This window comes from Conger conger, chromosome 3 (genome assembly GCF_963514075.1).
Source record: "Conger conger chromosome 3, fConCon1.1, whole genome shotgun sequence".
In the NCBI taxonomy this organism is placed as follows: Eukaryota; Metazoa; Chordata; class Actinopteri; order Anguilliformes; family Congridae; genus Conger; species Conger conger.
The window spans coordinates 17,860,033-17,876,109 of NC_083762.1; the positions used below are offsets into that span (position 1 = coordinate 17,860,033).

The 16,077-nt window shown below is 44.9% G+C and overlaps 1 protein-coding gene across 3 annotated transcripts in view; it reads left to right on the forward strand.

Annotated features, from left to right (window-relative positions):
• LOC133123267 (disks large homolog 4-like) overlaps positions 1-5,532 on the forward strand; it is a 149,232-nt gene extending 143,700 nt beyond the window's left edge. For all 3 annotated transcript variants that reach the window (XM_061233607.1, XM_061233608.1, XM_061233609.1), the window contains 4 exons: positions 745-917; positions 1,533-1,645; positions 4,501-4,592; positions 4,847-5,532. In XM_061233607.1, coding sequence (XP_061089591.1) covers positions 745-917; positions 1,533-1,645; positions 4,501-4,592; positions 4,847-4,953 — 485 coding nt within the window. In that variant the 3' untranslated portion in view covers positions 4,954-5,532. The remainder of the gene's footprint in view (positions 1-744; positions 918-1,532; positions 1,646-4,500; positions 4,593-4,846) is intronic.
• The last annotated feature ends 10,545 nt before the right edge of the window (positions 5,533-16,077 follow it).

Here is a 16,077-nt window from a genome sequence, read left to right on the forward strand (position 1 = left end):
GCACCCGCACACACAGACGCGCAGACATACTCACACACATTAACACACACACTGGTAGGTGCATGTACTTTTACTCCGCTGATTAACGACCCCCCCCCCCCCCCACACACACACAGACACACACACGCTCACACTGGTACTTTTTCTCCCCTGGTTAAACGACTCCCCCACACCCACACACGCGCGCGAACGTGCACGCGCTCACACTGGTACTTTTCCTCCCCTGATTAAACGACTCCCCAACACACACACGGGCGCGCGCACATGCACGCGCTCACACCGGTACTTTTCCTCCCCTGGTTAAACGACTCCCCCACACACACACGCACGCGCACACACACACGCTCACACTGGTACTTTTTCTCCCCTGATTAAACGACTCCCCCACACACACACACGTGCACGTGCACACGCTCACACTGGTACTTTGTCTCCCCTGGTTAAACGACTCCCCCACACACGCGCACGTGCACACGCTCACACTGGTACTTTGTCTCCCCTGGTTAAACGACTCCCCCACACCCACACACGCGCACGTGCACACGCTCACACTGGTACTTTTTCTCCCCTGGTTAAACGACTCCCCCACACACACACACGCGCACGTGCACGCACTCACACTGGTACTTTTTCTCCCCTGGTTAAACGACTCCCCCACACACGCGCTCACACACACACACACACACGCTCACACTGGTACTTTTCCTCCCCCTGGTTAAACGACTCCCCCACTCTCCCGCACAGACACCACACGGCCCAAGCGGGAGTATGAGGTGGACGGGCGGGACTACCACTTTGTGTCGTCGCGGGAGCAGATGGAGAAGGACATCCAGAGCCACCGCTTCATCGAGGCTGGGCAGTACAACAGCCACCTGTACGGCACCAGCGTCCAGAGCGTCCGGGAGGTGGCAGAGCAGGTACCCAAGAGAGGAGCCGGGGGGAGGGGGGGGAGGTGGCAGAGCAGGTACCCGAGAGAGGAGCCGGGGGGAGGGGGGGGAGGTGGCAGAGCAGGTACCCGAGAGAGGAGCCAGGGACAGGGGGGGGAGGTGGCAGAGCAGGTACCCGAGAGAGGAGCCGGGGGGAGGGGGGGGAGGTGGCAGAGCAGGTACCCGAGAGAGGAGCCGGGTGGAGGGGGGGGGAGCTGGGGGCACTGGGTAAAGGCCCATCCACACCAAGAGCTATAACTATGAAGGATAACTACAACCATATCCATGTGAGCATCCACACTGCTGAGTGATAACGTTATGTAAATAGTCTCTCGGCTATGTCATCTGCCATTTTGCATGCAACGCCCTGTAAATTCGCTGGAATTGTCTCTGAAAGTCATCCCAATGATATTGTTTGTCACTGTCGTTGTCGTTATAGTTGTGGTATCCACTTGAGTTAAGGCGATTATTAAAATGATACATTTATAGCTATCGTTATAGTTATCGTTCTTGATGTGGATGGGCCTCTTACATGGTAAAAGCTATTTTCATCGATTCACTGAAACCCCCGTCTTCCCCTTTCTCTCTCTCTCTCTGTGTGAGCAGCAGGGGAAACACTGCATCCTGGACGTGTCAGCCAACGCCGTGCGGAGACTGCAGGCCGCCCAGCTCCACCCCATCGCTATCTTCATCCGCCCCAGATCTCTGGAAAATATACTGTACGCTGTCCTACTACAGCACCTATACACTCAGTTACACTGTAACATAATCTCCCACACTACCTCCTACAGCACCTATACACTCAGTAACACTGTAACATAATCTCCCACACTACCTCCTACAGCACCTATACACTCAGTTACACTGTAACATGATCTCCCACACTACCTCCTACAGCACCTATACACTCAGTTACACTGTAACATAATCTCCCACACTACCTCCTACAGCACCTATACACTCAGTTACACTCTAACATAATCTCCCACACTACCTCCTATAGCACCTATACACTCAGTTACACTGTAACATAATCTCCCACACTACCTCCTACAGCACCTATACACTCAGTTACACTCTAACATAATCTCCCACACTACCTCCTATAGCACCTATACACTCAGTTACACTGTAACATAATCTCCCACACTACCTCCTACAGCACCTATACACTCAGTAACACTGTAACAAAATCTCCCACACTACCTCCTACAGCACCTATACACTCAGTTCTGCTGTAAAAGTTATCTCCCACACTACCTCCTACAGCAGCTACACACTCCTGTAAAAAACATTGATCTCAGACTAACCACAGCAAGGCCTACACATGGGTTCCCCCTGAAACAAATCTCTCACACTACCTAATGCCTGGGCTATACACTCCATTCTCCTGTAAAAGCCCACTCAGACACTACCTACTGCAAGACATACATGGTTTATTCTGGACCACTAATTTAAAAAAACAAAGCAAAAAAAGCCCACAAATTACAGCTTTCAAGCTTGAAGTAGAGGAGACGGTTTCTCTCAGCCTGTTTTTCTTTGGAAAAAAAGCATACAAAAAAAATAAATAAATAGAAAGATAATAATCAGTACCGACCAGCAGCTCGTTCCTTTTTACTATTTAATCACTAAAAATTCTCGGTAACATTTTTTTTCTTTACGTTGTTGAACTGTGCAGCACAGATCCCGTGGTCATTGAACTATGTGGATAGACTGATTCTTCTGTGACCGCAACCACAGTATCTCAATGACGCTACTGTCAGTTCTGTGTTATTGGGGTCTGCTCCTGCTTTAATCCCTGCTCTTAGTTTTCCTGTTTACACAACTGTTTAATCCCTGAACATTAGAGTCATTCTGGTAGTTATCTTTGTCTTTTGCTAGTTAAGTTTGTCTTCATAACTAGTTATTTTGCCAGGTACCCCCTAAAAGAGATTTCAATCTCAGTAGGGCTTTCCTGGTAAAATAAAGTATAAATAAATACAAAATAAAATACAATTGGCTAGTGTGTACAGGCATTCCAGTATTTAAATCCTCTTGGAAAAGGCTGGATTTCCTCATCTGGGCTTGCTTGCTATCTATCCTTCGTCATGCTTCACACTACAAAGCTTGTGCAATAAGCAATTACGGACCAATTTACATTTTTTGTGTTGGACGTATTGTCTGGGCGGTGATTAAACTGATTTAACTAAATTAAACTCTGCCTTAGCGTTAAATGCTTTAACGTGCTGTGAAGAGAAAGCAGGCTACAACACGAGACTCAATTATCTACCAATGGGTGCAGATTACGCTGCTCATTGGCATTCTTGATAATCAGGCCAAATAAGTGAGAACAGTTGGAGAGAAATTATAAGTTTAAAGGTGAAATTTCTGCCTGCTCTACTTTAAGCTTTCAAAACACCACTAATACGAGTGTAAGAGCTGTTATATGCCACACTATAAACACCACAGGCTCACACTGTCTACTGACACAATCCATCCACCCACACACTAACCCAGGTCTCAAAATCCGCCTGTTGTACAATACACATGTACCCTGTATTATCACATTACCTGTTTCACACACTCCTCTGCATTTTACGCTATCCAGAGATCACACACATACCTCATGTCTCTCTGTTACTGTAGTTTACCTCTGAACATGTAGCACAGTCGGTTTTCTCTCGAATCTTCTGCAAAAGGTTGTTATTTCCTTTGACTGGCATTGCTTTACCAGGCAGGCATAGGCCTTGGAAGTCTGACGTAACCCAGAGCAAAACCGTTGCCCATATATGGATTTCTGGATCCAAGCACAATTCCTCGATGGGAAAAATGAATAGGCTTTTCACGTAACCGTCTCTGTCACGGTCTGTGATTTCAGATGGCGTTTAATATTTTGACATTTTTATCCGGACTCATTTCTCTCTTAATCGACATTTGGTCCACTGAATTCCGATGCTGCTTTCCAACCAAAGTAATTATTTGGCTAACCAAAAGCTAACACAGCAGCACATGTTATATGCGTCACAGCTAGCGGTTCTGTGAGAAAGGTTCCCAGGCTAGTGAATGCTACCGTTAGCCAGCAAATAAATTTAAAGCAACGACTCGAATAACTTAAGGAAATTACCAATGAGAAAACAAACTGTAACAAGAGTAAAGACACTTACAGCAGTATATACAACCGTATGAAGTAGAAAAAACATCATTTATTATATTACATGACGCAGTAATAGCCACCGGCAGCCTGAGTGAATAGTGCTAATAATAAAATGCAGCCAGATACAGCCCTGTGTGTGATGTTATTATGCGACGCGTTGCTAACTGCTTATCTGTAGCAATTTGCTTTTTAAATGTCCAACAACAAAAAAAGGAGTCTAGAAAATCCTAACGAACCATATATATTTCCGAAGGGAATGAATGACGACACGACTACTGAGGCCTATTGGTTCCTCCTGCTTCATGCTTTATCTCCATGCTGATTGGGCTACATGCAGCCCATGGGAGAATAACCAGTGTGTGTGACACTAAATGGCAGTGGCATTGCCTTGGTATCTATTGGTTTGTATTGTACAAGACCTCCCTCATTGTTTTACTGCAGGGAGATCAACAAGCGCCTGACTGAGGAACAGGCTCGAAAGGCCCTGGACCGCGCAGTGAAACTGGAACAGGACTTCATTGAGTGCTTCTCAGGTGAAACAGCGCCCCCTTTTGATATGGAGGACACCGTGAACTATCAGCGTTCCCAGTCATGTGTTGAGTGCTTTTTTTCTAGATGCTGAGTAGCTCCAAGTATCATATAGTCTTGCAACCACTGATAAGACCCGATTGCTATCAATAGGAATTTATCCCTACATGAGAAATTATGCGTGTTATCAGCTCTACTGACTGTGCGACATCATACAGTGTAGAAAGTCAATTCCCTCTCCATTTTTCTCGCCCTGCAGCCATTGTGGAAGGAGACAGCTTCGAGGAGATCTATCACAAGATTAAGACAGTGATCGAGGAGCAGTCTGGGCCCTACATCTGGATCCCTGCCAGGGAGAGACTGTGAGCCTGTCCCCCTATACCGCCATCGACTGCTTCGAACGCACTCTGGGAGAGAGAGGGACTCCTACGGCCAAGCAGCTCTGTCTACCCCCTACCCTCCACAACTAGACTCATGAATCATGTCTGAGAGAGAGAGAGAGAGAGTATGAGAGAGAATGAGAGACAGAGAGAACGAGTGAGAGTATGAGTAAGAGAGAATGTGAGAGAGACAGACTGAGCCCCTTGTCCTCTTGTCTTCCCATTTCTTTGTCAGTCTCTATCTATGGCCTCTCTCTGGTGAAGTCTGTGTTTGACTGCATTCTGGGAGAGAGGAGGGTGAAGGGGTGAGCGGAAAGCAGGACTTAAGCCTCTTGGGCCGGGGGATAAGCACAGGGAACAGTTCCCCCCCCAACGGTCACGTTCCCTCCCTCTCTTCATCCCTCTCTCCTTCACTCTCCTCCTCCGTCTATCCTTCTCTTTCTCCCGCTCTTCCTTGCTCTGTCTCACCAGCTGCTTCCGATGCTACCTTAAGCCGTGTGTTCAGAGCCGTTCGGAGCGTTCCGCCTGGAAAAGAACGGACAAATGATTTCTGGAACGACAGAAAGGAAAAGGGAAACGACAGCCCCCCCCCGTTCCTCTTCTTTTCACTCATTTCCCTCTCTTCATCTCATCCCCCTATCGCTATCCACTCTGGACCGAGACAGAGAGAGAGGGAGGGAGGGAGGGAGGGAGGGTGTGAGAGGGAGAAAGATGAAGCGAACGGACTGCTGAGGAACGGATCGATTTCAAAGAGGACCCGAAATCACAAGGGACAATCTCACAGTGAAAAACTGGAATAGGAACTGAAAAGTGAGAACACATTTATTAACAGTAATAATATGAATAACAATAATGTTGTGAATTATGGCCTTTGTTTAGAAAAAGACACGGTCACTCGCTCACTCTGTCACCCACAAAGAGAGGAGATCACCTGGAAATACGGGAAGGTAATTTACCCAGAAGCCCCCTCTTCTGCAGAATTTGTGCATGCTTTCTTAAAAACGTACAAGATGGCAGCAAAGGAGAGAAGGGAGACCAGGAGAACAAGGGAACCAAGAGACAAAAGGAGGAGAAAAGAGGAGGAACAAAGAGGAAGGAGGAACAAGGAGAGGTGGAGGATTGACTTCTGTATTTTTGGCTGACGCTGTTGATACCCTTGAGGATGTAGTCACTGTATGAGATCACAGGAGAGAAAAACCATGATAGAGAGGGAGGGAGGGAGGGAGGGAGAGATGGGCTTATGAGAGAAACAAATGTGTTGAGATTAGATAAAACATTGCATTGTGTTTTCCTCCACACGGAATGAGAAGTGACCCTGCACGCCCTCAGGCGTTGTGTTTCCCTCCATAACTGAAACACACAGCTTTGGGTATTTCTTTCTGTCCCTCGACACATTTCTGCCGAAAGCTCGCTCTCTCTCTCGTCCACTTTCTCACGGAAGAATGCTACATATAGGCAACAAATTTAGACAAATGTATAAATTAAATTATATCTATATTTTTAACAAGCAAGCAAAGGAACATTCTAACAGGACTTTGAATCCTGAAAAATGGATTATCTTACAGTTTTAATTTAAAAGGAAATGTGTTTATTTTTGTTTGGTTTTATTTTTTGGCGGGGAGGGGAGGGGTGTGGTTTATCTGTATTCTGCTGTTTTAGCAGCGGTCTGCTGTTCGTATTCTGCGCTCCATCAAAACGCGCAGCAATATTCACACCAGAGGTCAGAGGGGAGGTAGAGACTGGGAGGCCTCTGTGCACTTTACGATGTTACGTGTGTTCCTGTGGAGGCCTTGTGTCCTCTCTAGGGAGAGCTCCCACAAACCTCCTCAAATGGGCGAAGTAGGTGATATACTTTCTCCAAAATATTATTCTCTTAAAATATAATTCTCCAAAATATATATTGCTCCCATGGCATCTAAAATGGTTGTTTGCCTGTCCTCATAGTGGTCTTTACACCCCTACAAAAATATTCTGTAGGACAGACCATTTTGACATAGCATTAAGAGAGGCAAATGCTGGATGAGACCAGTTTGATAGAATTATTGTCTGTGAGGACATATGTGCTTACTGGCAAGCCGTTATACTGTAAGGTCACAGTTGTGTGACACAGATGGCAACCTCCCGATGAGAAGGCTGGCAGTGTTATTTAGAAAAACGATCGCAGATTAATGGTTTCCCATCTTTCATGAAAGGAAACCATGTTGACTATTTGCGCTCTTTCCGATACAAACGCTTCCAACAAAAATAGTGGACGATTACCGTCCTTGCTAATATCAAGTTGATGTTGGCTAATCGCCAGGATCCCACAGTTTTGTGAACCGTAATTCATTTGACAGGAGTGAGGTCTACTGAGCGTGCTCCGTGGAAGGCCTTTCATACCTTTATACCTCAGAGGAAAACAAAGCTTTTTAAATCACTGCATTCCCCCTGAGCTCACTGCTGCTCCAGCCACCGATGGACGCACTCTCACCTCACATTTGACTCTTGATTTGATTAGCGCAGCGACTCTGTGCGCAGTAGCTGAAACAAAATGGACGCGGAGCAGAAAAGATGCTGCCCTGCTGCATCTCTACGCAGCGGTGGTCAGTGCGTGCCACTGTTCTCACACACAGAGCATTCATTGTGAGTATTGGCACCGCCCGTCCCCAGGGAGTCACATGACTTCCTCCAAGTGCCAGGATACACCAGTGTTCTGTAAGGCCACAGAAGTGTCCCATTGCTTGCCACCTTCGGTTGAAAAACAAACCCCTGTAATGAGATGAAGGTGGCAGACACTGTCGTTGGTGGCTGTGTGTGTGATATATAAATAATATTGTTATAATCTAATACATTGTATTGGAGCTTGGCCTCTGCAGTTTCATTATTATTTATGTCATTCATGTCTCTGTCTAGGGCTACTGTTTACAAACATACATGATTGATGATATTAATGCTGTAATTCTAACACTGTACACCTTATGAAAGAACAATGAAGCAGGGGACAGGACGATCCTACATCATGGAGGTAGTGAGAGGCCAAGGGCAGTCCAGCACTGTGTGTGTGTGTGTGTGTGTGTGTGTGTGTGTGTGTGTGCGTGTGTGTGTGTTCGTGTGAGTGTGTTTGTGAGTGTGAATGCGCGCTCTCTTGCTTTGTATGTGTGTATGTGTGTTCGTGTGTGTGTGTGTGTGCATGCGTGCTCTCTCGCTTTAGTGTGCGTGTGTGTGTGCGTGTGAGTGTGCATGCACACTCTTTCGCTTTAGTATGTGTGTGTGTGTGTGTGTGTGTGTGTGATAGTGGCAGAATTCAGATGAAAACCAAATGCACTGTACACTAGGGTAGCAGGAGATGGAACAAAGTAAGGCAGGTACCGAGAGAGAATGACGGTATGTGTGTGAACAGGGTGGGTAGAGAATGGCTGAAAAGAAACAAAAAAGAGCTAGCCACTTTTACTTGCTTTTTACTCTCTTTGCTTGAGCGCAAAAGAGGAGAAGTGTAGCTAGTTAGACTGACATTTATTCATGTGTGTGTTTAGCAGTCTGTTTATTTCTTTACTCATCCAGTGTTCACTGTGAATTCTGGACCGGGATCAGCTCATGTTTGGGATGTAAGCAAAGCTTAAAGGTGGTTATTTATTTATTTATTTTTATTATTTATTTGTTCATTTACTCACTTGCTTGCTTAATCGTTAATTTGCATACCTAACTGTCAGATGTTCACCACTTATTTATTTTCCTTTGTTTTTCTATGATGTAAAAAAATGTTTCCGTTAAAAAGTATTTGACGGAATATATCGATGTATATAAAGACATATCTGACTGTACAAAACTATGGGGCTTTAATAACTCTGTATCAGGGGCACATCAGAACGGGACCGCGTCTCAACCAGGACCGACCCGCAAACCATCGGAATTCAACCCAGATTTAATCAATCTACTCGTTTGTGTTCAGGGCGTTTAGCCCGCCTTTACCCTTCGACCCTAAAAACTGCGATGACTTGATCACCAAGGTTTACAGATGACTGGAATGCGGTCAAAGTTTGACCAGGTCTGGTTGGATCAGTGGTATAGGACATATCAGGTTTCGGAGGAATAGCAGAATACATTTAGCAGGTGTGGTGCACTAAGGTTTATGTGTACATGCATCGACATAAAATGGCTGATGCATAGCCATCTCACAAACACTGGCACAGTGGTCTGACACGTGTCTCGATGCTGAAACTGTTTTGACATACTGACACATCCAAAAACACACACCACAAACACACACACACACGTATGCAAACACTCACACGCACACGCACACGTCTTACTGGATGGAATGGGTCACATTTTTTAGTTTACAGTTTACTCATTTGATTATTCAAATGATTTCTTCATTTACGTTTGGATCATCCATGTGATACTATAATGTCTGGGTTCTTTCTGTTAAAATAATTCCTTATCATATGTACTAGTTTTTATCTTAATGAATTAATGTGAAATTACAACAAACTGACAGAGATGAGATTTAAAGAGTGTATTTAAAATAATTTATCTTGCAAGAAAAAGAGATTTAACAATGAACACAAAAATGAATCACATTTTATTTCAGTGAATCGCTTGTTGTAAATTAGCTATAAAAATACTAAAATAAATTACATTTAAAAACCTTTTTTTTGGAAGTGTATTGGTGTGGAAAGGTGATTTTTGTTATATTTCTTTTTGTTGAATGTGTGTTCCAGTTTCTGTCCAGTTTCTGAAAAAGAAAGTCAGGCCCGGGGTTGCTGTTACATTGCTTGGTGGCCAGAGGGCAATCTTGAACCACACGGAGACGCTGTTCTGTGGGCTTTTTTATGTCTCTTCCCTCACTGTTGTGTGGTCATGAGTTCTGTTTCATTCTGCATTGCTGCTTCTTGCCTTTTTCTGAGGCTAAAGCGTTTGTGGGTTTTCTTTCTCTCTTCTTCTGTCTCGTTCTCTCTCTCCTGCTCTCTCCTACTCGCCCGTGGGCACCCAAGGGAGTTCCGCCCTCTTCCCTGGAGGAAGTCTCTCAACAAAGACACTTCCTCCACTGCCCTGACATACAGACAGAGAGAGAAAGAGGCAGAAGTTTTGTGTGAGAGCACGGATACGTCTGCTCTTTTGTGAGATGTGCAGTCGTGTCCTCGAGCGTTTTGTGTGACCGCGTTTTTATTCTTGTTTGCGTGGACGGATGTGGGTATGTTTGTGTGTGTGTGTGTTTGTGTGTTTGTGTGCATGTACATGTCTGTGTTTGTGTGTGTTTTTGTGCCTGTGTGTCTGTGTTTTCTTGTGTTTGTGTGTATGGATGTGTGAAGTGAACAGGACCCTCTTGAGGGAGTAGTATACACTGTTTCTAATTGATTCTTTCAGTGTGTCCCTGTGGGTGGCAGCATACTCTTGCCTGTGGCTGTCTGGGCTTGCACTCCTGGGTGCACTTAAAGCGTGTGACCTTGTGTGTGTGTATGTGTGTGCATGTGTGTGTGTGTTCAAGCATATGTTCTGTGTACACAGAGGTCAAATGAAGAACCAGAGACAGACAGAAACACATGTTGTGTTAATTGATTCCACACACTGACATCTGCAGTGTGACAGAGTATTCGTTCCAGCGTGTGTGTGGTGGGGGGAGGGAGGTTGATCACATAAAAAAATGACAGGTGAAGAATCTGGCTTTAGATTGCATGATATTTAGATCAGTGATGCATTTTTGACCTCAAAAATATCCCCCATCTTGCATTGTTTTTCTGCCCTCATAAAGTGCAGATAAAATGCATACTTTCATCCAATATGGTGTCTAACCACTATCCACACCTGCTTCAAACCCTTGTTTCTGTGTACAAGAGCTAGGGCTCCTCTAGAAGGTAATCCTGTGGCCCTCCAGCCAGCCACAGTCAGCCAAGCTGCAGCCAGTACACCTCTCCGTCACATCATGAACACCATGTCATGAACATACTGTCCCAGTGGGCAGTCAGGAAAAATAAGTCAATCTCAAAAGGTATTTTAGTCTCATATGTAGACTTTGATTTATTTCTGTTTTCCTTTTTTCGGCACGGATGGTGCAGTGGGTAGCACTGCCGCCTCACAGCAAGGAGGTCCTGGGTTCGAATCCCGGTCGGCCGGGGGCCTCTCTGTGCGGAGTTTGCATGTTCTCCCCGTGTTCCAGTGGGTTTCCTCCGGGTACTCCGGTTTCCTCCCACAGTCCAAAGACATGCAGGTTAGGCTGATTGGAGAGTCTAAATTGCCCGTAGGTATGAGCGTATGAGTGTGTGAGTGAATGGTGTGTGTGCCCTGCGATGGACTGGCGACCTGTCCAGGGTATATTCCTGCTCAATGTATGCTGGGATAGGCTCCAGCCCCCCTGCGACCCTGATCAGGATAAGCGGGTTAGGATAATGGATGGAATGGAATGGATGGAAGTAAAAAAATGTTGCCAATGTGGTTAGGAATTTTATCTTGTTACAAGATTTGCCAATGGAGTAAGGAAATTTGACTTGTTGAGCATACTGTAACAAGCTAATATATTCTACTCATTATGAGACTAAAACAGTTAGGACAGTGTGCTGCACTGTTGGTGGGATGTGACCGGGATGTTTTGGGAAGGTTGTGTGTTTGTCAGTGCGCTGGCCCGGACTGCGCTGTGGCAGGACTCAGAGTGGCTGCGGCTGGCGGATTTTTCCACAGCGTCTCATACGCAGGGCCCAGAAAGCCACATGAAAGAGTCAGCCACATGAAATATGAAAGAGTTCAGCGGCACAGATCAATGGCATGGGGGCGGCTTCAGGCAAAGAAAAGAATAACAGGAGGCAAAAATATAGTTTTACACAAAGAGGAGAAAGGGGGATAATAGAGGGAGGGGTGGGGGATGAACTGATCATGTTTCCTGTTCTCCGTCTGTTCCCCCTTTCTCTGTATCCCTTTTCTTGTTCTCCTAATTTCTTAAATTCCTCGTGTGGGAGACGTTCCAGCTGCATCAGGCATGTATGCGCATGTACATGAGATGCTTGATGGGATTGGTGTTATTGTTTTTGTGTCTAAACGTGCAGCGAAGTTAGTCTCCTGGACAACATGGCTGCCTGCACTGTAAAATGAAAGATTCTCTTCCTGCATCTGTAAGTGTCCAATCGCTGGCACGGGAAGGCAAGTTTGTGTTTTCCCCTTGGTCCTCATTACCCACGTGCCCCTGCGTCCCCTTGAGTGCTTCCTACCCGCAAACACACTCTTTAAGTGGTGCTTACAGATTTGGGCCGCATTCCATACCTCAAACCTGGGAATTCAATTAGTCCCATCGTCTTCTCTCACCCCATCTGTCTCCTGCCTCCAACATACTTTCCATCACTTCTTTCTCACGAAATCGCACACACATCGTTCACAACGACAAATATGTATCTCCATCTCCTCCCTCTCCCTCGCTCGCCCACTATCATACCGCTTGACCTTAATTTCTTCCAGAAAGGTCTTTAAACGATCCTGTGTGGAACTGCTGTTTGTGTCCTACAGTTAATTAGTATATAGTTAAGCTTATATTGAAAGTAGATTTCATCATTAGTTCAATACTGACCAATTGAGTTGGAGGTGTTTCTCACTGCGAATAATCACAATTTCTTTGAAGGCATACATTTAAATATATAATTTTCAATAATAATGTATTATTAGACATTGTCAAACAACAGCACACAATAAAAATCGAATTAACTATTGTAAATGCAAGATTTATATGCTTTGCACATGCATGTGTGTGTGTCATTGGGGGGGAGGTCTTGAGGGTGGGGAAATTTATGTGTGAAAAACAGAGCTGATATTTCTTGCAGTTTTTTTCTTTTTGATTCCGTGGCCAGTTCATGCAATTCCCATTTTAATTTATTACACAATCTGTGAAGAAGAAGACACACACCCAAGTATTAACCAGGTGCAAATCAATGGGAGAACAAACACCAAGAAGAAAAATATTGCTCTCCTTAATTTATGTGGCAAAATGATTGCATTTTTGTTCTATCATCTTTTTGAATTTAGGAGCAAACAAAAGATGAAAAATGCATGTTGCCGAGCAGCAGTGAGTCAGACTTTGGGCTGGCGTGATGTTCATTTGTCCTCTGCCACGCCCGCATGGGACTTTTATGTGGGGCCAGGCTGACCCTCCCATCTAATGGAAAATCCACTGGTCGCTCAAAGATACAAAAAGAAATGAAACAAACATGCAGTCTTTACTGAATAGTAAAACCACTACAAACAAAAAGCAAGTTCAAGGACCGCTAATTTTCTATTTTAAGTGTGTATGGATGCTGATGGACCAAGTATTCAAAAGTGCTTTATTCCGTCTAGCAGTTGGCAATGAACAGCAAGCATTGCTACCTTGTAACATTTCTGAAAAAAAAGAAAAAAATTATTTTATACAATTGGCACCTGTATTAGGCAGTTTGTTGTCGGATCATGTTACTTTGAGGAAGATTTCCTTGTTTAAATGCTCTCCCTGTTCCACTTCAGTTACATTTAAAAAGCCTATTTTGATAATGAAAGTGAGAACTATGAATTGACATCCAGACATTTTGGTCACTAATACTTCCTGAGTACCTTTTTGTACTGCAATAACTGAAACATTCTTGCATTTTTGCCCTTCTAATATATACTCACTGAGCACTTCATTAGGTAGACCTGTACACCAGCTTGTTCATGCAAACATTTAATCAGCCAATCATCTGGCAGCAACTAAATGCATAAAAGCATACAGACATGGTCAAGAGGCTCATCTGTTTTTCAGATCAAATGTCAGAATGGGGAAGAAATATGATCTCAGTGACTTTGACTCAGTGACCAATGATTGTTGGTGCCAGACAGGGTGGTTTGAATATCTCAGTAGAGCTAGTAGCTGGTAATTTCAACCTGGTCATTGCTGGATTTTACACCAGGGTGGGCATGCCCGGGTAATTGTATTAGATTTCCTTAGGTTCCATTGTCAGTTATAGCTCAACCTATTCACAAAACAATGTCATGAGGGCTAATCCGTGCCTCCTTATTCCAGCTTCGCTCCTTTGACCTGTTGCTGAGCCGGGAAACTGGTCACTTCCCACAGTGTATGTAAATGGAAGCGTGGCCCTTTAAGACAGAACGGTTGTTTGGGTTTAGGCAGCAGTTTGCTGGAGCGTGCTCAGATCAGCTGGACTTCCCCCGAGGTGGGGGGAAGTGCACACAATTCAGAGCTGACCTCCCAGCTCCTCCCTGGGTTCTGAGGAGCTAATTGAGCATGTCGACATCAGCCAGCAAGTATGCTCTCTGGCAGATATCTGTCCTACGTTTGTGGGGATAATACCGCAACTCAAGGCCCGTTTCATGTGACCCAATTGTTTAGAAAATAGGGCCCCAAGGGTCCAAGAGTCCCAGGCGTGATGGAAACTTTGATCAAACCACTGCTCCTAATGAGAACACCCACGCTTAATAATGACCGCTTGCCGCCTCGTGCATATTTACCCCATCCAGTAAATGGAAAAATCATGTTCTCAGATGTTGAAAGGGGACATTATGACACTTGGCAAACAGGGCCTCATCAACACAAACACCGCTGATGTGGCCAGAGTGGCAGTGTTGTGAGAACATTGCTCAATGGAGCCCTTTGAAGGCGCGGCATATGGGCGAGCGGTTGGACTTTGCATGGGAGTTTATCCAGCGCTCCCTTCCCCGGCGTGACGAATGGCGGGAGCGGGGAGAAAATCACGGAACGGCGCCTCGCAGCTGCATTTGTCACAGTGCGCGGGAGATTAAGATCTATCCGCCAGAGCAGGGCCGGGGAAAGCAGGGCCGCACAGCTGGACTCACAGGAGGGGGACATTCGCCGCCATTACCAATTATCCAGCGGCGGTTTATCTCACTCTGTACAATTCTGCATTATTTGCGCATTTTCTTCGTAATTTGAGTCGACTTAATCTCAGTGTTGCACAGCGCAGAGCGTTTGTCATGCAAATGAAGCAGCCTTTGAGCGGTCTTCAGACAGATAGGTACTTGCTGTGGGGTAACACAGCGAATCAGCGTGAGGGAGACTAGAAGAGACATTGATTTGTATACTGTTTTTTTATTGTTGTTGAAGTGTGGCTTATTGTCCACTGAGCCAACGCAATGCAAATCCAAGATGGCTGTCACTGGACCGCCAGAAGAAAGGAGTTGGGAGATACCGGCGGGGAACAGAAAGCCAAGACAGATGGGGAATGGATGATGTGAAGGAATTAAAAAAGGGAATGTGGGGGATAAGTGAAAGAAGAGATAAAGAAGGGAGGTGTGCCAAAATGTCAGAGCAGAAGAAAGGGAATAAAGCAGAGGCAGAGGGAGAGAGAGAGAGGGAAAGACTGAATAATAGAATGAGTTTTGTTCACGCCTATATGATATACTGAAACTCATTGAAATACAATATTTCACTTCGCGTTGGTAGTTTTTGTAGCCCGTCTTTGTCAGGTCAGGCTTGCTTAAGGTTGGTTTGCTCAAAGTGTGTGATATGTGATACTGTTACATCTATACGCTTAGGGGCCCAGGGATGTGGCTTTCTCTTGCAGGAATTTGCTAAGGAGTGCATACTGTACACATGCAAGACATACACTGACAACTTGGGATATATCATGAAGAGAAAACTTGGTTATCTCTGGTCTGCAACTCAACACAAAACAGACTAACCAGTGAAAGAATAGGGTAGCTCATCTCTTTGCTGAAAAGTTTTCCAATGGTTAAGGGTAATTGGACAAAGCATGTGGAAATATACTGAAGAAAAAGGAAAACAATGCAGATAATTGCAATTCTGGATTAATTCAGGATATTAAACTTCAGTCTTATTACTAACTATCTAGTTATATATGTATTATCAGTCGATTTATTTATCACCATTGATATATAAATTATTTATCTAGTTTTAATCTGTTTATCTTTACACCTATTAGCAAATTTAGGATGGCAGGCTTTTTCAGCTCAAAATGTCTACACGTATACATGGACATTGACTGCACTTAATAGGAGCACAACAGTGGACACTGATAGAGGAAAACTGAAATGGAGGAAAACCCACCATTACATGTTGTCCCTGTGCTGGTATCGGGAAGGAAAAGGTGTCAAAAGCTCACACTTCCCTAATCTCCAACGGCCACAAAATGTTTCAGACTGAACT